General features: G+C 39.6%; 2 protein-coding genes across 3 annotated transcripts in view; one reads left to right on the top strand and one right to left on the bottom strand.

Moving 5' to 3' along the window:
• SAR1B (secretion associated Ras related GTPase 1B) overlaps positions 1-1,556 on the bottom strand; it is a 28,509-nt gene extending 26,953 nt beyond the window's left edge. Inside the window, exon 1 of the mRNA XM_043465484.1 lies at positions 1,408-1,556. The gene's annotated coding sequence lies outside the window, so the exon portion shown is untranslated. The remainder of the gene's footprint in view (positions 1-1,407) is intronic.
• A 6,320-nt stretch (positions 1,557-7,876) lies between these two features.
• SEC24A (SEC24 homolog A, COPII coat complex component) overlaps positions 7,877-19,212 on the top strand; it is a 68,881-nt gene continuing 57,545 nt past the window's right edge. Inside the window, exon 1 of one of the 2 annotated variants that reach the window (XM_043465482.1) lies at positions 7,877-9,097. In XM_043465482.1, coding sequence (XP_043321417.1) covers positions 9,001-9,097 — 97 coding nt within the window. In that variant the 5' untranslated portion in view covers positions 7,877-9,000. The remainder of the gene's footprint in view (positions 9,098-19,212) is intronic. The other variant, XM_043465483.1, reaches the window with a different exon arrangement.

The following is a 19,212-nucleotide window of genomic DNA, read 5'->3' as shown; positions in this document are numbered from 1 at the left end:
CATTAAAATACTTTTAACTCAAATTGTACTAAAAGCTACATGCAAGGAAGGTAAACTTTTCAATACCATGATCTGAAAATTACTTGCTTAGTAACGTTTTGCAGAAAAATAATTTAAATGATTTTCAGCCAAGTGTACTTAAGAGGGTGGAGAAATAATGAATCATTACTACAGAATTCTGATTTATAAGCTTCAAATATATGGCACTGATTTCCATTTCTGATAGCCTATTCTCTGATTTCAATTCTTGCTCAAAGTGCAAAGCAAAGGAGTTAAAATGTACCCTATGTAAACTACTAGTCTCAGTAATTAATGACTGCTTCTCTAATATTTCTAAAATGATGGCAACACCTTCCTCTTCCACAAACTCAGGAAACGTCAATGAACTATCCTAAAGTTTTTAAAATTCAAAATATTTTGATGACAATGCAAGTCCACTAAAATATTTGGTATGCAGATTATTTTGAAATATCAGCACCACTAATTGTTGACAAAATGTAAACCTTCCTTATTCCTCATTTGTAAAACAGAGATACTACTATTCCCTCAGTGGATGGCTGTAGGGAACTAAACCTTTTGGTTCGTGTAATGAACAAAAAGTACATTAGCGCCTTACACATAGTAGACAACAAATGTTCCTTTCCCTCTTTCATTTGCCTCATTGAGACTAATTGGTGTTCTAACACTGAACGCAGGACAGTCTTACGTGTGAGATAAAAATGTGCAACTAATACTGGGTTTACTTTTTCAAATTAAAAGTATTTCTTCAGCTCATTCTGTTCAATGTACCTAATACCTTAAAATTCCTGACGAGTTTGGTTCTTTTGGTCAACGATGTCAAGAGTTTCAGCTGTTGTCAAAGTCAGTATTTAAACCTTGTTGGAAACTCTTGGGACAGTCTGTAAATAATTGCAGCTTTCCCCCAAGAGTATGGTGTATCTTTTCCCCACTCAACTGGGACTTGGGCAATGGGAAAACGTTAACTACTGGTAGTAAGGAAAGCTCGATTTGTCCCCACACTGTGTGGGAGAGTTGAAAACAACACGTCGCGTCACTGCCTCTGAGCTGTCAATGATCCCCGCAGCCTTCACCTTACCTGGTAAGGAAACTGAGGCTAAGGGCAAGGAAGGGCTTGGCTGCAGTTCAGAGTCATCTATTTGATTCCTGAAATTACCACCATTTGACAGCAGCGGTGTCTTATCCAGATGGCCGTCAGAGTGGTCCCGCGAAGCATGAAAGGAACCTGTCGTCTTTCCCGCCGCCAGATTCCAGGGCGAAAAACAGGAGCCCCTTCCCCGCCCGGCTATAGGCAGGGGCATCGAGTGGGCCCAGCCCCAAAGGCGCTCCTTCCCCGGGATCGACAGCTGCCGCCCGCCAGTTCTTCCGGGACGAGAGGCCGTCACTTACCTGCGGTTGGAGAAAACGCAATTCCTTGTTTGGAGTCGGCCCTATTCACTCCGACACCGAACTGCAAAGAACGATGGCTGCCGCGGCCGTAGTTCGCGTTAGCGCCTTCCGGGCCGGCGGGTGCTTCACTCGCGAAGGTTCGCAGGACAGCAGTGCCGAGCGCCTGCAGTTCCGCCTTCCGGCGGTTCCGCGGACAGTCCCGCGGTTGAGTGCGCTCCGAGGTGGGACCTGCTGCCCACACAGGCCTGAAGGAGTTTCAGGCAGAGAAGGCAACACCGGTGTTTAGCTTGGGGAAATTATACGTGACATCCTCTTTTCTTTTCTTAAAATAAATTACATTTTCAAAGTGCACCTGTTTCTTGAGTTCAACGAGTAATTTACAAAATGTAACTATGTGCCAGATAATGTGTTGAGCTTTCAACAAGGCTGTCTTTACTCCGTCGTTCTTTGCTAATGAATGTTGATCTTTAAGACTGTCTTGACTCTGCTGTTTTTTGCTCATGGATGTTACTTTTCTTAAATTTATTCAAATAGGAATACTCGGGTGCCTTGAATGAAAATGTGATGGCAGTGCTTCCAAGATTGCTCTCAAGCCTAGGATTCTTTCTCGGTGATGCAGGCAGAACAAGGAGGTGCTTGGGGACTGAAGCAGTTATTCGATAGATTCCCAATAAGCCTATCACTGGCTCTGCTGGATCTCCGCCTCTTTCATCCCAGCCTCAGGAAATGACTTACTCCATTGGTCCTCGCTTCTCACTTGTCATTCTTTCCGCCAGAACGGCTTCCGCAGATAGCTCCCTCCACCCGGCTAACTCCTACACACTCTTCAGGTCTCAGCACCAATAGCTCTCTCATCAGACTCCCTCTCAGATTCAGTTAAGCCCTTTATTTCAGGTTTCCCCAGCAACTGTACAATTTATCTTATGATTGATTGAAGTTATCTTGCTTATAATTTTACAATTAAAATGTATGATTATTTATCTATAGCCTCCCCAACAGGCATTCTATCAGCTTCCTTAGGTCAAGAACCATATCTGCCTTTTCTCCTGTTGAACATATTTTCAGTGCTTGGCATACTATAGGTGCTGAATACATTCGAGCAAGTGATTCATTCATAAAAGACTTTTAGGTACATTTTTGTCCTCAGGGGGATAAAGAATTTCACTAGAGTCCATTGGTCTAAGTTGGAGGAGCCTGCTATTCTAGTCTGGGTTTCCCTTTATTCTCCTTTCCACAGATCTAGTCTTCAGTTTGGTTTAATAAATACTTTTTTTAAAAAATTGGAGGATACTTGCTTTACAGTGTTGTGTTGGTTTCTGCCACAAAAAATGCTAATCAGCCATAATTATACATATATCGTCTCCCTCTTGAGCCTTTCTCCCCCCGACAATAAATCCTTTTAAGTGGCTTGAGGCACTTCACTGGGCTTCTCAAGATTATGCCACAGCTCTTTTCCAGAATTTGAAAAGATATTCCTGATATCCTTGGCATTTGAGTTAGCCTTTAGATAGAAATATAAATTGTGATTCCTCCTGACTTCAGCAATAGACTGTAAATTGATTAGGAATGGGGGAAAGACAATAAGCAAGACAGTCTCTTTCTTCCAGGACCTTTTGATTTGACTGGGAGATATTTTAATTCACAACTGACTATAAAAGAAGGTAGGAGGAGAGAAAGGAAAACAAACTACAAGCTTCTGGTAGGGGTGAGGGAGTGGAGAGGCAGGAGATATCAGTGTTTGAGGAGAGCCTTACAGGATATGTAAGATATTTACATATCTTGAGCTTTTTGATGACTAATATCATGATAAAAGTAATACACAATATTGGTTAAAAAGTTTGGAAAGTCAAGAAAAATGGAAACAAAAATCATCCTCTGTCACACCTCACAGATATAAACATTTTTATAAGATTATAATCATACTATAAACAGTTTTGTAAAACATTTAAAACTAAAAACATTTCAATATAATCAAGTATTCTTCTAAATCATTAATTTTAATGACTGTATTTTAATAGAAGTACAGCTACAGATGATGATTCTAACATTAACCACTTGAAGTTTCAGTTACTACATATGTAAAATGGGGATTAATACTCAGCAGGGATAATATCATAATGTGAGAATAACATTTAGAAAGGAACAGAGATGGGCAAAGCACCAGGCAAGTATTATGCTTTGACTAAATAGCTTTCCACTACATCCACCAAGGATGTAGACTCCCAAGCTATAGAGCCTTTTGGAGGTTCTGAGCAGAACAGGAACAGGGTCAGAATCCTATTTTTGGAAAGTTTGCTCTGGCAGCAGTGTGTGGGTTGTATTGGAACAGATAAGGGCTGAAAACTGAGATTTGTAATGAGACAGCTGCAATCACAGAGGTGAGAGGTAATATGGGGCAGTGCTGGGTCAGTGGGAACAAAGAGAGAGTCAGGTGTGAGAAATTGTAGAAGTTAGAACCTATATGTGATTGATTACATGTTGGTAGCAAAAGTAGAGGAAATATCAAAGTTCCAAGATTTGACCTGGCTTAGTGAGTCTACTTCTATCTCCTGTACAACCAGCTTACTGCAGGTCACTATCATCTGTGGCCTGGGTTACTGCAGCAACTCTTCTTTCCCTATCAATTGGTTATCTTCACAGCTATTGGATTGATTTTTTGATGCATTCATACTAAAGCATGAATTTAATTACTCTACTGTTTACCATTCTTCAATTGCTTCCCAAAGTCTATAAAGTCTTTACAATGCCTTATAAGGCTCTTGCTGCTCTGCCTCCTATATTTCTCCAATCTCATCTTGTGCCATTCTGTCTTGCTCACCACAGCAAGCTCATTCCTGTCTCTGAGCTCTTGTAGGTGCTGATCCCTTTGCCCAGAGTCCTACTTCTCCCCATATTCTCCCTTTGTATAGCTAACTTCCTTGTCCTTTAGATCACAGCTTAAATGTCACCTCATGTCCTAACCATTCTGTCCACATCAAGTCCCTGCTTCCTAGTCTCTGTCTTACTACCAGTACCTCAACAGCACTTATCAAGTTCAAAATTTAAAAAGGTATATTTATTTACATTTTTATTGCATTTCCTCCACTGAAAACTCCACAGAAGGAAGAGACCCTGTCTGTCCTGTTGTTTTTTCTTGGTACCTGTCATATGGAAGGCATTTAATCAGTATTTGTTGAATGAATGAATAAATCAATTAATGAAGGAGCTGGTGAGGTCATCCAGTAGAGAATATGGTGAAAAGATAGTTTAGAAGGGCACTGATATTTCAGATTTCTGATACCATGGTGCCAGAGTATATGTGGCTAGGCAGGGACAGAGAGATATAAGGAAAGAGTGGGCCTTTGGTATTGTACCAGCTGCCCAGAGGAAATAAAGTCTGACCAGACACTGACAGTATTTCAGCTACACTACAGGTCAGTATCAGATGGGACACAATGTAGCATAATAGTTAAGAATAAAAGAATTAGAGAACATGATATTTCAGAAATAAGTGCTAGTGGTGTGATTTAATCTCCAAGTGCAATAGGAACTTATAGTAGTGAACAAATGAGAGTCAAAATATTCTGAATAGAAGATTGGAAGAGATGACACTTTAAATTTATCCATTCAAAAATGTTCATTGAACACCTGTTAAATGTGAGGCCCCAAACCATGTGTTGAGAATACAGAGTTGAACAGGACACAGGCCCTGGTCTCTCTTATGGTCTAACCAAGGAGACAGACATGAAATCAAAATGATTACCTTAAAACTGTTATGAGGTATATAAAATTTTATTCCATTGAAGAAAGATAAGCATGAAAGTGAAAGAAGTCCCTCAGTCGTGTCCGACTCTGTGGGACCCCATGGACGGTAGCCTACCAGGCTCTGCAGTCCATGGGATTTTCCAGGCAAGAATACTGGAGTGGGCTGCCATTTCCTTCTCCAGGGGATCTTCCCAACCAACACAAATATATAACAATGTTGGTAAGTGCTGTGAAGAAAAAAAAAAAAAGGATGGGAGGGATAGAAAGTCAGTAGGGAGAGTATGCTGTTGTACAGGGTGTTCAGAAAAGGCCTCACCATAAGGTACCATTTGACTAAAGAAAGGGTGAGAGATTGAGCTGGATGAGCGTCTTGGGGAAGAGCATCCCAGGTAATGGAAATAAGAATTAAGGCAGACTTGTGCTTGTATGCCTAGAGAGATTCCTTATTCCTAAATAAGGAATCAAAGTCAATGAAGTATTCTTTGTACAGTGTTGTTTCTTTAGGTCTAAAAAAAAAAAAAAAAAAAACCAATAGTGAGTGTGTCCGGAGTAGTGAGTGAGAGGGAGTGTAGAAGATGATGAGAGAGATAATAAGGCTGACTGAGTGATCTGAAGCCTTGAAGGCTATGAGTCAGACTTTGGATTTTACTCAGAATGAGAAGAGAAAACTCACGCAGAGAAACTTTAACTTGATGGAGCAGGTAAAGGGAGCAATTACAGGTTTAGAGGTATAGGAAAATAAAAGTGGAATCAGTACTTCGAAGCTCAGTTCAACATGAAGGGTGGGTGGGAGAGATTGAAAGCAGAAAGACCATCCCGATAGTTCAAGTGTGAGATGATGAAAACTAACTAGAGTGGGCAGTGAGAACTACATAAAATTGAAAAGTTTTCAAAGAAAGCAATTTACTGCCTTGGTGTGGGATAACTGAGCTTGCACCTTCAGAACCACTGACTTCAGATACAAACAGATGTCCTGTGAGAGGCAAATGAGGCCAAAGGCACTGTTTCTAAAACGGAACCACAAGACAGTTTCAAAAGAAACCTGCTGTTTGTAATTGAAACTAGTTCTTTGTTTGAAATAGGACAAATTTTAAAAAATAACTAGAAGACCTAAAATAATTTCCATTATCCTGAAAAATAAGCAGAATTGATCCTGCTTATCAGCTGACAGTTCAGTAGTTATGAGCAGGCAGGCAAAGTGGACTTAGGCTGGCATGAGCCTAAGTCCACATCTGCACATCAGATTTTATTAGGAATGCATATCCCTTTTTTGGGTCTAAATAAGGAATCAAAAGTCAATGAAAGAGTATACTATGAAATATTCTTAGTATAATGCTGTCTCTTTACTGAAACACTTTGTGCACTTATTTTACTGAAACACTTTTGTGTCACTTATTTTATTGTTTATAATTTTCTTGAACAGGGTTGAAGGCTCTGAAAATAATGTACAGAAAATGTGATACATATGTATGTGCAGAGGCATATGTGGTAGAAGGGTCCTGTTCTGGAAATCAAGGATTACAAAGTAGAATATATTATTGACATTAGTTTAGAAAAGTGTATGGTAGTATAGAGTAGATATAATAATTGATCAAAGAAATATCAATACCTTTAACAACTGGTAATAGTACTAATAATTTTTCCATAAAATTTATGTGGCCACACTTTAAGAAGCCAGAGGATTTGGCACTTGTGTGGATATTTAAATATGAAAAGCACTTAAGTATGTTTTCTCACCTCAGTTAGTTAAACTTACTTTCCTACTATTCCTCAGGGTGTGCAGATGACAAATAATGCCTTTTCCTTCAATATTTTAAAGCTGTTACATTGAAAATGTAAAAAACACTTGAAAGACTTAACCATAGTTTTGTTTCTTGTTTTTGTTTTTGGAGTGGGGGTGATAATAGCAACAGGGATACATAGGGGTGTGACACATTTTAGAAAAAGCATTGTTTACTTATTAGCAAATTATTTATGTTTATTTAACCTGATTGAACCAGAGGTTACTTGCTTTTTAAAATGGCTAATTCTTCTTCATCAGTTGTTGCTGCTGCTGTTGTTTTTTTGCTGAACAGAGATATTGCTTAAACAGAACAAAGTCCAAAGAAAACTTGATTTAACCAAATCCAACTCCGATGCCAAGGTTAGTAAACCAAGATCATTAAAATGTTGCATAAAAAGAATTAAACTAATGCAAGTTTGAGTCCAGGCTTAAGGATTTGCTCTTTTGAAGAGTAACCCTGATTTTTCTAAGCTCTGGGAGGTTCAGTTTCTGAGGTCTATTTTCTCAGAAAATAGACCTGTGTTTATGTATCTTAAAACCATTGAGAGGCTTGTGATTGTGTATCTTTTCAAGTGGTCTTGGGACATATGCTTTGGGATTTTTGTTATGGGGCCCTAAGCGAAAAACATTTTGACCAAAAGTATCATCTTCATTCTAAAGACTTTGTACTTGTATCTTGTACAAAGGAATTGAGTTTTTCAATTTCATGCACAGCAAACAATTTTTACACATATGAGGCAAATGTTAAAAAAAAGATAAAAGTTAACAGGTAGTTATTTGAATTCTTACTGTTTTCAGGCCTCTCACAGCAGTTTAGTTCTTACTCTTTTTGTATGTAATATAACATTTCATAGTAGGCATTTGATATTAAATGAGTTAAGATGTATTTCACCTTTCACAGATTTTGAAACCCTTGGCAAGACATTGTGGTCAACGATACAAGTCTATAGTTGAAAGGAGGGCTTTATCATCAGCTCAGGACAGGAAAAACCTAAGTATAAGGAAGGTGGCTAATATGATCACTGATGTCATTAACTATGTTGTCTAATCATTCCAGTTTCTACCTCCCTTTAGTCTCAAAAGTAAAAAAAAAAAGTCTTACTTGCAAGAAAAAAAGAAGTCACCTTGCCTAGAAAGGAAGTTTGAATGTTGTACTTTACTGTAAACTCTTAGAAGAGGAAATAAAATTGCCATTTAAATATGTTAATGAACTTTGGCATGACTTGCTATATGAATCAGCGAGTTTCAAAATTAAAATTACTTTTGAATCTTCAGGTCAAAAAGCAAAGGCCTCCTCTTCGATTTGATTACTTTGAACACCTATACCATTAACCTTTAAAAAAAATCCCTTATAAATTACACCTGGAATATGATGAAATGTGAAATGAAATACCGTGATGAACATTAATCGGTTCAACAGAGGACAAGTCTGTCCTCTCAGGTAATCTTCACAAAAACTGGAGAACTGTCAGTCCCACCCGTCGAAAGCTGCCACTGAAACCCTGACTGTCCTCAGATCCCGGCCTTGCCGCGTTCACGACGGCGGGGATTTCCGTGTCGGTGACACACGCCACTTCCGGCCGACGGTGAGAGTCAGTGACGTGGCAGGAGAGGCCGAGCACGGTCCTTCGGGCCGGGACACCCGGAGCTGTCAGGTGGCTTCAGGGCAGCCCCGCCGGGAGAGAAGAGCTCACCGACTGCGGCTGCCGCAGCGAGGCCGGAGCCGGAAGTGCCACGTGTCCCGATTGCGCCTGCGCGCCCAGCGGCTGACAGGCAGTTCCGGTCGGGGCCTCCCTCAGTCTCTCTCCGCTTGGCTGCTGCTTTACAACCCGGCGTTCGCGGCCCCACCGGCCCGACACCCAAGCCTCGGCACCCAGGCCAAGCTCTGACCGCCGGCGGAATGGGGAGAGTGCGGCGCCATGCGTAGGGCTCCCTGCGCCGCCCTCTCTCTACCCGGCTTTCAGTCCTAAGTCGTTAGCCCCATCTCTGGCTTCCAGCCGTCGTTTTTCAACTTTCGGCTTGGGGCTGTCGCAGACCCCGACCAGACCCCTATAAACGTCGTCGTCATGTCCCAGCCCGGGATACCCGCCTCTGGCGGCGCCTCCACCGGCCTCCAGGCCCAGAATGGGGCCGCCTCGGCGTCGGCGTCTCCCTACACCAACGGTAAGTACCTCTGGGTGTTAAGAGTTGGGGAAGGCGAAGTTTGGGCCCCGGCCCGAGTTGACCTTTGGTTGTTGCCTCCGTCTGAGGGGACAGCAGGCGAGAGTGACTTCCCTGCCAGGGTCAGGAGCGCCTGGAGCTGGGAGGCTGAGCCACAGGGACCGCGACTTGCTTAGTGTTTCATATTTATTTCTTTATTCTTTCGTTCAGCACACAGTTGCTGAGCATTTGCTGTATAAAACGCCCTGGGTATACATGGGTGAAAAACACAGACTCCGTCTTTAACTCACAACTCGCATGCAAGGCTCTTGGCATCTGTTTATGTGCCCTTTCTCTCCGCGCCACCTCACCTTCGTCTTCTGGAGAGCACGGTTCGGGGGCTGATTCATTTCGGTCCGGTCGGGCCTGCATGAAGTACTCAGTGTGAACCTGCGGAGATGAATGGAGGATTATGCTTTGCCTCTTTAGGGCCTGCTCCTCTCTCCCTGAACCTTCCCCGAATTGTACCTAGGCCACCTGTTCAGTTTTTCAGCTTTAGAAGGGGAGGATCTCCTGTTTGATTTCCAGAGGTCGTTACATCACTTGGGAAGTGATTGGACACAAAGTCTCTGGACCTCTGGCCAGAGTGTACATGTGGCACTATAATTTGTCATTCGGTGTGAGGATGTCTTCTAATTTTATACTCTTTCTAGGATTCTTTAAATTGTCCTATGTTGTGATTTGCTAAGTTCTTTATAATAATAAAGAACTTATAATAAAGACAGATGTTCTCCCAACATCTGTTGGGAGATGGGTTACCAGTTTACTTGGAAACAAAACTAGTAGAATAATATTAAAATGCTTCAGTTTCCCATTGAAATCTAAGGTTTCTGTGGAGTTCGAGAAAATAACCACTGACTAAAATAGCTAATTTACATTGTTTTTAGAGACTACTGTTTTCTTTACAAAGAAGGCTCCAAAAGACTTTTAAAAATGTTTATGAGTAGGCAAGTATGTAGGCAGTAGCAAGAATAAGTGAGAGTAAGCACTGAAATGGTATTAAGTTGAATCAATTGTTTTTTCCCAAACTTATGGTAACAGATTATGTAAACTATTTTTTATTCTAGGCTAGTTAGTTGCATTTTCACTGAGGATGAAATGACTTTAAGACATTAAGGCCAAAACTCTTAAGCAAGATGCCATATGACTGTGTTTTTTCTTCTTTAAGTTGCACTTTTACAGGAGCTTTAAGTGGTAAACCCTGCAAATATGCTTGCAAACTTATACGTAAGTATAGTTTTGAATATTTTGAAATGGTAAAGCAGTTTAGCCATTGTGTATACTGTATTGGAGATGTTGTCACTATGTTGATTTGATCCAGTTCTGTCCTTAGGATTATAAAAGAGAATAAAAAAGGAGTCTGTGTACACAGCTTGCGCAGAGCCAATTTCGGAGTCAGATAGGGAAGGAAGTCATAGGATTGCAAATGTGTACCCCCACTTTCTAGAAAATAAGTTTCAGGTGTACATTATTATAATTTGACATACACCACAAAGTGATCACCACCACAGGTCCAGTTACCATCCATCACTATACAGTTGACCCCTTCACCCATTTCCCCAACGCCCTTCCCTTCTGGTAACCACTAATCTGATCTCTGTATTGGTGAGTTTTTGTTTTATTTTGTCTGTTCACTTACTTTGTCTTTTTAGCTTCTAAATATGAGTGAAATTACATGGTATTTATCTTTCTTTGTCTGCTTATTTCACTTAGCATAGTACCTTCAAGTTCCATCCATGTTCTTGCAAATGGCAGGATTTCATTCTATTTATAGCTGAATTATATTAATATTCCATTGTGTGTGTGTCTATAACATCTTTATCCATTCATCCATTGATGGACAATTAGGTTATTTCCATATCTTGGCTGCTGTAAATAATGCTGTAGTGAGCACAGGGGTACATACATCTTTCTGAATTAGTGCTTTTGTATTCTTTGATAAATGCATAAAAGTAGAATAGTGGGTCATATGGTATACACCCTTGTTAAGATATAACTTTGACATTCTTTTTATAAACCCTATTTCTAAAGTTTTTTTGTAAAAGTATTCTCAGTAAAATGGCTAATATCCTGCATTGGGTTCCGTTATTGTTCACGTTGATCACTCCACTAATAATAAAGAGAGTAGGGATGTGGTGGAGAATTGGAGGGAAGGGTATTTCTCTAAAAGGTGAAAAAAAAGTTCCGTGCTGGATCTAATTTTTTTTGGTTAACTCTTTCTAGGCACTTATTGCTGCTTAAATACTATTGAATTCTCATGCTTTAGGTTTAATGTAGCATGCCTAAAGTATGCATTAGAGTTTAGTTGGTTGGAGCTTCCTTTTTTTTTTTTAAGATTATAATTTAAAAATTGATTGAGTCAACTCTTGTTTTTCTGTAACTTACTTTCGTATTGTATAGTGTTATTACAGAATACCTCATACATCTGGACATTTCTTTCTGTGGTTGATTGTTACATTGTACTACAATCCAAAGGTTGTCTAGAATGGTTTTTCTAAGTCTCTGTGTAGATTTGGGTACATTCATTTCCTTTGCAGAAGTTGACACTGAAACTGCAAGACTACTTAAACTGGCAGATTTTCATCTGATTATCATATAATAAAGACTAAAAGCAAATCATGACTCCCACTTGTAACTAGCTCCTTTGTTGACTATTTGAGTCAATTTGTCAAGGCAGTTAGAAACTGTAGTTTTATTAACACTTTTTGTAATATTTATATAATACTCAGCTTTTCCCCTTATAGGTTAAGAGTGAGAAGGATATTCTACATTCTCTCTTCCACCCAGATTCATTCCCCTGTTACATTATAATTTTATAAAATAGTATGTTTTCCCTCTAGACTATAAGTCCTATGAGGGCAAGAATATCTGTCTTTGCTCATCATCTTCTCTCCAGCAGACTCGCATGGTGTCTAGCACATTTAGGAAATTACCAGTTTTGTTGAATGATTTTAGAATTGGGTATTTGCAGTTTAGTTCACTAAACATGTATTGACTTGTTCATTATAAGACTTGAGCTCATTTTCAACTGTTTTCTTTCTGGTGAAATTTTCTGTGGATTTTTGTACAGTTATTGTTGTTCAGTCACCAAGTTGTGTCTGATACTATCAGCTGAAACATAGTAGAATGTGATGTATGGGTTAGTCATCAGTTTAAATGCTAGACTTGTGCTCATATCTCTATTTTAGGCATGGCAGAAATGTAAATCTCTTTTAGTTTCTATGAGGTAAGCCATAATTATGATTGTGTATTTTTTTTTTTTTTTGATTGTGTATTTTTAATACAGGCAGTCTTTAAAAAAAATTGGTTATTTATTTTTAGCCACGCTGGGTCTTGGTTGATTTGTGTGGGCTTTTCCTCTGCGGCTACTCCCTTGCGTGCGCAGATTCCTCATTGCAGCGGCCTCTCTTTGGAGCACAGGCTCTAGGGTGCGAGGACTCAGTAGTGGTGGTGCAGGGGCCTAGTTGCTCCAGGGCATGTGGGGTCTTGCCAGATCAGGGATTGAACCCGTGTCCCTTGCATTGGCAGACAGATTCTTATCCACTGTGCAACCAGGGAAGGAAGTCCTATATGAAGTCTTTAGTGCTGAGACTAAGATTGGCATGTGATGTCTAACACTGGTTGTTGTGGCTGAGTTCCTTTTAGTGTTTTCATCGGGCACAGTAACTTTGAAGTCCTACAGGACTGCACGCGTGCAGGCTTAGTCACTCAGTCACGACCAACCCTTTGTGACCCCATGGACTGTAGCCCGCCAGGCTCCTCTTGTCATGGGATTCTCCAAGCAAGAATACTGGAGTGGGTAGCCATTTTCTTCTCCAGGGGATCTTCCTGACCCAGGGATTCAACCCACGTCTCTTGCGCTGCAGGCAAATTCTTTACTGTCTGAGCTACCAGGGAAGCCCGTACGACTTTGCATACCTCTAGTAGAATTTACTACATTGAGCGTCTGTTTGGACTTTGCTGATAGACTGGGAATTCCTAAAAGAAATAGTAACAATAAGAATTAGCATTTATCATGTACTTACTCTATTCCTAGTCATTGTGCTAGACTGCATTATATGCATCATTTCATTTAATCCTCATAACAGCCCTGTGATATGAGAACTGTTAGGTTTACTGACCAGGAAACAAAGATGAGTGGTCAAGCAGCTCATTCAAGGTTACACAGCTAATGTGTTGTGGAACCTAGATTTAAACTTGGCAGTCTTATTTATTCAGCTTGCCTGGTGGTTATGCCTGGATCAAGGAACAGAAGCTTTTCTTTGGTTTCTTTATGTAGGTAGATATATATACTTAGCGTAAATGCTGATATTTTTTGAAATTGCCACCCAGCATAGTTTCCTTTGGATTATAATTAATACATGACCAGACCCTCACTTTTGTTAGTACTGAGTCCATTTCTTTGCTATTTCAGCATCACATCTCATAAATGTCTTGTACTTCTTGAAATTGCCGATGCCCCCACTTTGATTCTTAGCATTTGCTCTTGCCCCTTTCATTGCTTTCTTTAAAGCCGTTCTATTTAGTCACTGATCCACAAATTGTCCTCAGGCAGTAGCATCCATTTGTTGCACTTATAGTGTCAATTGGTCAACTGTAAGCGATCCGAGTGTATTTTGATGTCAGGGAGAGGTGCTAAATCGTTTTTTTTTCTCTCTATAATTGACTTGTTCTCCAGATCTGTTGTATTTAAAAGCACACATGGAGAAGGAACTTTTCAAAATTTAAGTAAAACATTGCCATCTAAAGCACAGTGTTTTGAATATTTGGCTACTTTTCTGTAACTTTTATTTACTTTCATGTAGGACACCATAACTAATGGAACCATATTCAAGAGAGCCTTGAATTAATTTGAACTGGTTTAGTCATTTGAATTCATGAATGGTAGGTAGAAAGTGTAAACTGTCCCTGGCAAGTAGTAGCTCATTGTATATTACTGGGGCTTCCTGGTGGTTCACTGATAAAGAACCTACCTGCAATGAAGGAGATGCAGGTTCAATTTTTGGGTTGGAAGATCCTCTAGAGGAGGAAATGACAACCCACTCCAGTATTCTTGCCTGGAAAATCCCATGGACAGAGGATACTGGCAGGCTTCAGTCCGTAAAGTCACTAAGAGTCAGACACGACTGTGCAACTGAGCACGTGCATATATTTACTGAATGGATTGGTGAATGAGTTGTTTAAGAATACAAGACCTTAAGTCGTTGGGGAAACCATTCTGGGAGTATCATTTTTATGTATCAGTGGATTCTAAAATTCATAAAGTTTATTCTGAAGTATGTGAGAATCACCAGTACATGTACAGTGGTAAAATTTAGACCATAAACTTTACTAGTTTAGGTTCTGGGATTCCATCAAGTATAAAATTGGAATTTATAAACGTAGAACCTAGGTTCTCTTTGTTTCTGAAACTTCTGGTTAGGTGATTGAAAAGCAGTCACCTGCATTTATTTTAATCTCTCATTTGTTTCTTTAATATAATTTCTAATTTGGCTTCTACTTTTATACATCCACCAAAACTGCCCTTAATAAGGCCACAAATAATTTCTTGGTTATTAAGTTACAAAAAATATTTTTCGTCCCTCTCTCTAATTGCTGTCTTTCTCCTAAAATATTGGTGATCTTTGGAGCTTTCTAACCTAGTTCCCTTCTTTTTCTTCCTTTCTAAACAAAACAAAACAATACAATATGAGCTTCCTTTGTGGCCCAGTGGTTAAGAAACCACCTGCCAGTGCGAGGAGCAGGGGCCCGATCCCTGGCCTGGCTAAGTCCGCACGCCTTGGCGCAGCTGAGCCTGTGTGCCCCAACTACTGTGCCCGTGCTCTCGAGCCTGCGAGTTGCATCAAGAGAAGCCACTGCAACAAGAAGCCCGAGCCCCGCAATGAGAGAAAACTTGTGTGTAGCAGTGAAGACCCAGAGCAGTAAAAATAAATAAATAATAAATAGTATTTTAAAAATTAACAGTAAACATGTATTATTTCACATGATTTCTGTGGCTGGCTCTTTTCTTACTCTGTACATACACCCTGCATGATATTATTAATTCTTGTGATATCAAACACTGTATGCCAGTGATTTCCAAAGTTATATCATAAGCTGAAACCTATCTCTTTTGCTGAAAATAGATGTCTTTCTAGTTCCACTTGAATTTCTTGGTGACACTTAAAGTATACTTAAAACAATTCTTCATTCTCTGTTCTGTTATCCCCTGCCTTCTGCAGTTCTTTTCTCCCCCTTCTGTCCTAATGTATGGCACTGTCATCCACCGAGTTGCACAGGTCAGAGTCCTGGCAGTCATTTTCGGTTCCTTCCCTTCAATTCCATATCAGTTCCACAGACTTATTGTGTCTCCATATTCAATTCCATGAACCCTATCAGTTCAGTTTCCTTTATCAGTTTTTTTAATGTGTAGGTGCTAAATATTTCTTTGCCACCTCAATGTTAAATTACTTTATATAAAATGTATATACAGATACAAAACTAGGTATAAACTCCATATGTTTTAGCTATTGTACCATTGTAAAACCAAGACAAATTAAGAACATTATAACAAAAGCAGTATAATTCAAACTTAAAACAATAAATAATGCAATGGATTGTTTGGCTGAAGCCAAAATTGATCAGTCTTCTGATTTTTAACATGTTAGAACATCATTTGGGTGACTATTATGGTTATTGTTTTTCTTTTTTTTTTTTTTAGATGAAACTAGTTTCAGGTTGTTGGAGAAGAAATATTTTTCCTCTGCACTCTTAGTTTTTAGTGCTTGGGAGGAGCCTGTGAGTTAAACTGGCAAAAGACAGGATAACAAGAGAAAAGGCAGAATTTACTCATGCGTATAAGGGTTCATAAATATATGCCTTGAGAATTTGAGACTTATATACTATCTTAATAGGGGAAGAGGAGAGAGAAAAGAGCAGTTACGGAAAATGATTTTTAGGAAAAATAAATGAGTCCTTACTAGAATAAATGGGAGACTTGATCATTTTGTGACAACGTATGTTTAGGTGTGGGGCAACTTAATTCTTTTGAGTTATTTTGGAAGGCTGTACTTTTTGGCAGATAAGTGCTTTTAGGCAGATTCTCGGAACTCATGCCCTCTACTCAAAATAATTTTTATGTCACAGTGGTATATTCTGGACCCCTTTAAAATCGCTGATCCATTATTTTGGTAGATTATATAATTTATTAATGACTTCAAAATAATATAATTAAAACTGGTGAAAACTTCATTACATATTTACAGCTGCACTTCTAAGAAACTATTGCAAGTTGATACATATGTAAAAAGACAGTTTTTACATTATAAGTCACTTGAAGTGGATCTACGATAATGACTACTACAAAGCAGGTTCTTTTTTTTTTTAATGTGTTTTTTGTTTCCTGTTTTTTATATATAATTTATTTATTATTTTAGGCTGTGCTGGGTCTTTGTTGCTGCATGTGGGCTGGGCTTTTTTTTGGGGGGGAGGGGCTTTTCTTTAATTGCAATGAGCGGATTGTGGTGGCTTATCTTGTTGTGGAGCGTGGGCTCTCGGGCAAGTGGGCTTCGATAGTTGTGGCTCCTGGGCTCTAGAGCGCAGGCTCAGTAGTTGTGGTGTGTGGGCTTAGTTGCTCCGAGGCGTGTGGTATCAAATGTGTGTCACCTGCATTGGAAGGTGAATTCTTTACCACTGAGTCACCAGGGAAGCCCAGAGCAGATTCTTTTGTGTTTGTCTTTCTACCTTATAGTCTCATGACTGCATAATCTTTTCATTTTCTTCATTGATATACTGTAAGACTTTTGCTTATTTTGTGCATTTTGATGATACTTGGCTTTCACTGACTGTACTTGGCTTAAAGACCTCTAGCATAATGGCCTGTGATGAAACAATAAATAAAAATATTAGAGTGAGCCATGAAATCCTGTGGCGGTACTAGGCTGTGAGATGTTGGTTTCTATCCAGATGACCCAAAATATGCTTATATTACTTTTTACAAATGTTTTCATTGATTCAAAGATCTCTGTATTCCCACTACTGCTGTTTAGTCAATTATTTCTTACCTGGATTACTACTGTAGACTCTAGTATCTTCCAATCTCTCCTGCAATCCCCAAGAGGTTTTTTGATGTCCTAACCCCTTGCCTCACTTCAGATGCTTGACACAATCACTTGACTCTGCTGTGCCACACTGATTTTTCAGAATGCCGTTTTACTACCATAAGCTATTGCACATGTTGTTCCTTTTTCTGCAAGCACCCTTGACAATCCTTTTCCTGGGGCTACCTTCTATTGTCTCTTAAGATTTTACTCTCTCTTGTCCTCACCTGGTTGTCTTTCTGTTTGGACCATAGCTTCTTGAGGACAGGGATGGAGTGGAGCTTACCTTGTGTGCTCAGAAGATTCTTCATAAAATCTGTCTTTTCAATTAGGCAATGAATGGTATGTTCCTAACCATTTGGAATAAAATATAGTGTTGACAATAAAATTAATCAATAGGCTAATATCTAAGAGGGAAATGGAAAAATTTATTTCAGTCAACCTGAGGATTATAACCTGGGAGATAGTCTTTTAGAAAGCTCTGAGGAATATTGCCCCTGTCAGAAGTCAAAGTACAGTCATATACCTTTTTGAGACAAAGGATTGTACTTCAAATGACATATTGACAGTTTACACAATCCAGGTCTGCATGTACAGAGCTGGTAGTGAATCATCATGACCCTTTACAAGATTAATAAGGAAGGTTATCTCCTAAGTATGTGTGATTAATGCAGATACACATTACACACTTAGGAGAGGAGTCCCAAGCAGACAGAGAAAAAATTTATACTTAGAATTTTTTTGTCTTGCCATAAATAGGAATTTTATTTCATTAATTTCCCTTCTTTGATCATTCATCTTTTGATAGAAAGCATTAGGTAATCAAATATTTGGTCCCTCGATGCCACAGTGATGGCTTTCCTACCCTGTGTTTATCATTTTCCTTGATGTTGGGGTCTTAATAGCCTGGTTCTTTCTTTCCTTTTAGGCAGTTATACTAGTAAGATATCTGGCAAGGACTAATGGTTAATTTCAAGTTGTCTAGTAGGATATATGCCAGTTTTATCTTGCCACATAGATTGTGCATGTTCATTAATTCATAGAGAACTGTAGATGTGATCAGTAGTTTAAAAGTTTAAGCCAGAGCCTCCTAAACCAAACCATTTTTCTATTATTTCCCCTAAATTGGGAAGAGGATTATTCGGAGTAGAAATCTGATTCTTCATGTGTGTTAAGATGAGTTGGGCTTCCCTGGTAGCTCAGCTGGTAAAGAATCCACCTGCAATGCAGGAGACGCTGGTTCAGTTCCTGGGTCGGGAAGATCAGCTGAAGAAGGGATAGGCTACCCACTCCAGTATTCTTGGACTTCCCTCATGGCTCAGCTGGTAAAGAATCCTCCTGCAATGCGGGAGACCTGGGTTCGATTCCTGGGCTGGGAAGATCTCCTGGAGAAGGGAACAGCTACCCATTCCCGTATTCTGGCCTGGAGAGTTCCATGGACTGTATAGTCCATGGGGTCGCAAAGGGTCAGACCCAGCTTTCAAGATGAGTTATATCAGAAGACTATTGAATATAATATACAACATTCAGTATGTATTACAGCACAACTTCCCCCTTGGGAAGCAATTAGAATCTCAAGGGTCATATTACAGTTCTGTAGCACCACTTTTTCTCATCATGTAGACTTCTGAATTGAGCAAGCTACTGGCTTTAATAACTATCATTCAAAGCCTACTCAGTAAATCTTGTTAAAGCCTCTATGTCAGTAATGATATCTTATATTTCAAGTGCGAAATAGCAGATTCTGTAGCTAAATGGTCATACCATTGGAAAACATTGAACCCAGCATGCTGGAATTGAAGGCAGATTGGCAGGGCCTGGTTCCAAGGCTGCCTGTAGGTGACCTTGAGCCCACGGGAAACCAGTTGTGCATCTTCCTGATCAGCCCAGGGAGAGCCAAGGCCATAAACTTGTTCCATAAATCCACTGGGATCAGGAGCTACCCAATACTTAACATCTAGTAAAAAGGAGATGTTATATATTTTGTGGCCAGTTTCAGAG

This window comes from Cervus canadensis, chromosome 4 (genome assembly GCF_019320065.1).
Source record: "Cervus canadensis isolate Bull #8, Minnesota chromosome 4, ASM1932006v1, whole genome shotgun sequence".
NCBI classification, from domain to species: Eukaryota; Metazoa; Chordata; class Mammalia; order Artiodactyla; family Cervidae; genus Cervus; species Cervus canadensis.
This window is presented reverse-complemented; position numbering and strand designations above follow the sequence as displayed.